General features: G+C 50.1%; 1 protein-coding gene across 3 annotated transcripts in view; it reads right to left on the bottom strand.

Moving 5' to 3' along the window:
• Positions 1 to 1,194: 1,194 nt before the first annotated feature.
• ZMAT4 (zinc finger matrin-type 4) overlaps positions 1,195 to 2,496 on the bottom strand; it is a 104,830-nt gene continuing 103,528 nt past the window's right edge. For all 3 annotated transcript variants that reach the window (XM_019546064.1, XM_019546063.1, XM_019546066.1), the window contains exon 7: positions 1,195 to 1,650. In XM_019546064.1, the coding sequence (XP_019401609.1) occupies positions 1,635 to 1,650 (16 nt within the window). In that variant the 3' untranslated portion in view covers positions 1,195 to 1,634. The remainder of the gene's footprint in view (positions 1,651 to 2,496) is intronic.

Genomic DNA, 2,496 nt, shown 5'->3' with positions numbered 1-2,496 from the left:
GAGACTGCAGACACAGCAGGGTCTGCCTGGCTTCCCCCTGCCCTACCCACCCCCTCGCTGCTCACGGCTGAAGCAGGAATCCCCCCTTCCTTCCCATCTCCCACAGCACGGACCCTGGGCATGTGGTATGCTTGCTAATACAGACGTGTGCGTGTCCCCAATTTCACCGGGGCAGGCAGACAGAACAGTGACTGCTTAGGGCTTTTGGAGCTAATCAACAGGTCAGCTGGTAAACTGTTTAAGAAGAGTGAACTAATGGAGAAAGGCTATCGGTTGGCTAATGGGGTGATCAACACTTATAAGCCACCTGATGGCTTGCTCCCCTGTCAGTTTGCAGCAGACAGGATAAAGAAGCAGGGAGGGAGATTGAAAAGCTCCGTATCATCAACAGATGCATGCGCTGCACACCCCCCTTTGCCTCAGAGGGTGCTAGCCCGGGGCTGGGGGCTGGCAACATTCCTGGCCCTTAAGCAGCTAGCGGGATAAAGCCTGGGATGGTGCAGGCAGACCTCCCTAATCAGAGGTCCTATCTTGGCCTGACCATGCCCCCTCTCTGCTCAGTGCTGTACATGGGAAGGGAGGGCTGCTCTAGTGCCACCCCCAGCTTCTAGCTTGAGCCACTGCAGGCACGTGCCTGTATTTCCTCAGCCCAGAGAAAACGTCTGTCCGGTGACAAACCGGTTCAGCCTAGCCAGGTTAGACTAACCTGCACAGATGGAATCAATTCCGGCTCCGGCTTTTGAAATGTCTGTCCCTAGGCCGGGGCTCGGCTTCTGGCTTGGAGAAGTCAGGATTTGCCTTGTCTGGACTGTCAGGGACCGTCTGTAGAAATACCTGGTGTGCTTGGTGGGATACTCACAGTTCGTGCTACTCGTACAGGAAGTGTGGGTTTCCTTAACTGCAGTGGGCCTGCTCTTTCTGGGCCTCTGCTACCTTCCAGAGGGCTATCTGCTCCACCCCGGACAAACTAATGTCTTTTCAGGTTACCGTTCCCAGGTGCCTGGCTTCCATCTAGCCTCTAGGAATTGCACTTGAACGGCAGGACAAGGGACTCTAGTCTCTCATTTCAGTTTTCACTGTTCAGTGAACATTTGTTTTTCTGAAGACAAAGAGGAAAGCGGGGGGAAAAAAATCATCCATTATGCATTCCCTGTGATTCATTGTTTGCTTGTTGTGTGCTCACACAAATCATGCTGGAGAAGGTGAGGAAATCAAGTTTATTTCTGGTTGAAGACTGCTTACATCACAATCATGGATAATTTAATAGAACTGCTTTATACTCTCGAAAGAAACCTAAGAATAAATAGGAAAAAAGTAGAATATTTTGTTTCCACTGTCTTTGAGGATGAATGATGCTTAAATGTTGTTTCTTACAGGATATTTCTCATACTTTAGACGACGTGTGGATTATATTATCTTGAACGGGTAAAAAAATCCATCCAAACATTTTAACTCACCACAGAATTTTAAAAAAGGAAATCCATTCGTTTGTCCAAAGTGAAGAGTAGGTGTGTTAATTAATGAATCCACCAAGGCAATGCTCATTGTCCAAGAAAGCAGCCTCTCTGTTGGTTAGTCGGTTCTTCTTTGCCGAAGAAATCTTGACGTTTTCCCGCCGCGTGATCGATGAACTACTACTGATTCTTCAGGCTGCAATACAGAACAGAAGGCGCAATAAGTTTCTGGCTTGCCATCTCTAGTCGGGCATTACTTGGTTTGCAGCTGCTGTTACCTCGCTGCTTACTCCAGTATCCACCATCCCACAAGCACCTTGTGCTTAGCAGATAAAGACATCGTAACACCCAGCGGCTGGAAGCTGAAGCTGGACAAATTCGGATTAGAAATAAGGTGCAAGGCATGACACTATTACAGTTGGGCTTCTCTAAGCACCACTCTGAGGCTTGTAGCAGAAGTTAATTCAGGAGAGTCTATGGCCAGATGCAGGCCGACCCCAGACTAGACGAGCTGAGCAGCCCTTTCTGGTCTGAACAGTTCTGAAGCCACCACTCCAATAGCCAAATGCCACCCCAGCAGCTTCGCCCTGCCAACGCTCCCAAACAGTAGGGAGATGACCACCATCCTCACTCTACAGACAGGGAAGCGAAGCACAGAAATTAAGGAGCTGCCACTTACTGGGCCAGACCATTGGTCCCATCTTGCCCAGTCTCCCACGGCTCATGGGCAGAGAGGGGGGTGCTGGAAGGGAGAGGGGACTGGGTCTGGCCAAGGCTTTCCCCCACTTCCACTTGCAGCCTCCAGCATTTAAGGCAGAGGAAGGTCAAAGTCAGATAGACTGCATCCCTCACTTCTGTGCCCAATAACTCCAGAGGCCCCTTTCTTCCAAGAAAGTGTCTGTCCCCACTCTGAACCTAGCCAAACCATCAGATGCCACCACATCAAAAAAACAAAACAAAAAAAAACAAAAAAACCCCCAAAACACTCAGGTAGGCTCTGGAGCGGTGAGAGACGCGCGGGTGAAGCCCGCTGCGCCCCCAC

The sequence above is a fragment of the Crocodylus porosus genome, unplaced genomic scaffold (genome assembly GCF_001723895.1).
Source record: "Crocodylus porosus isolate Cpor-Errol unplaced genomic scaffold, CroPor_comp1, whole genome shotgun sequence".
Taxonomy (NCBI): Eukaryota; Metazoa; Chordata; order Crocodylia; family Crocodylidae; genus Crocodylus; species Crocodylus porosus.
Note: the sequence above shows the minus strand (reverse complement) of the source record. Positions and strands in the feature narration are given on the sequence as shown.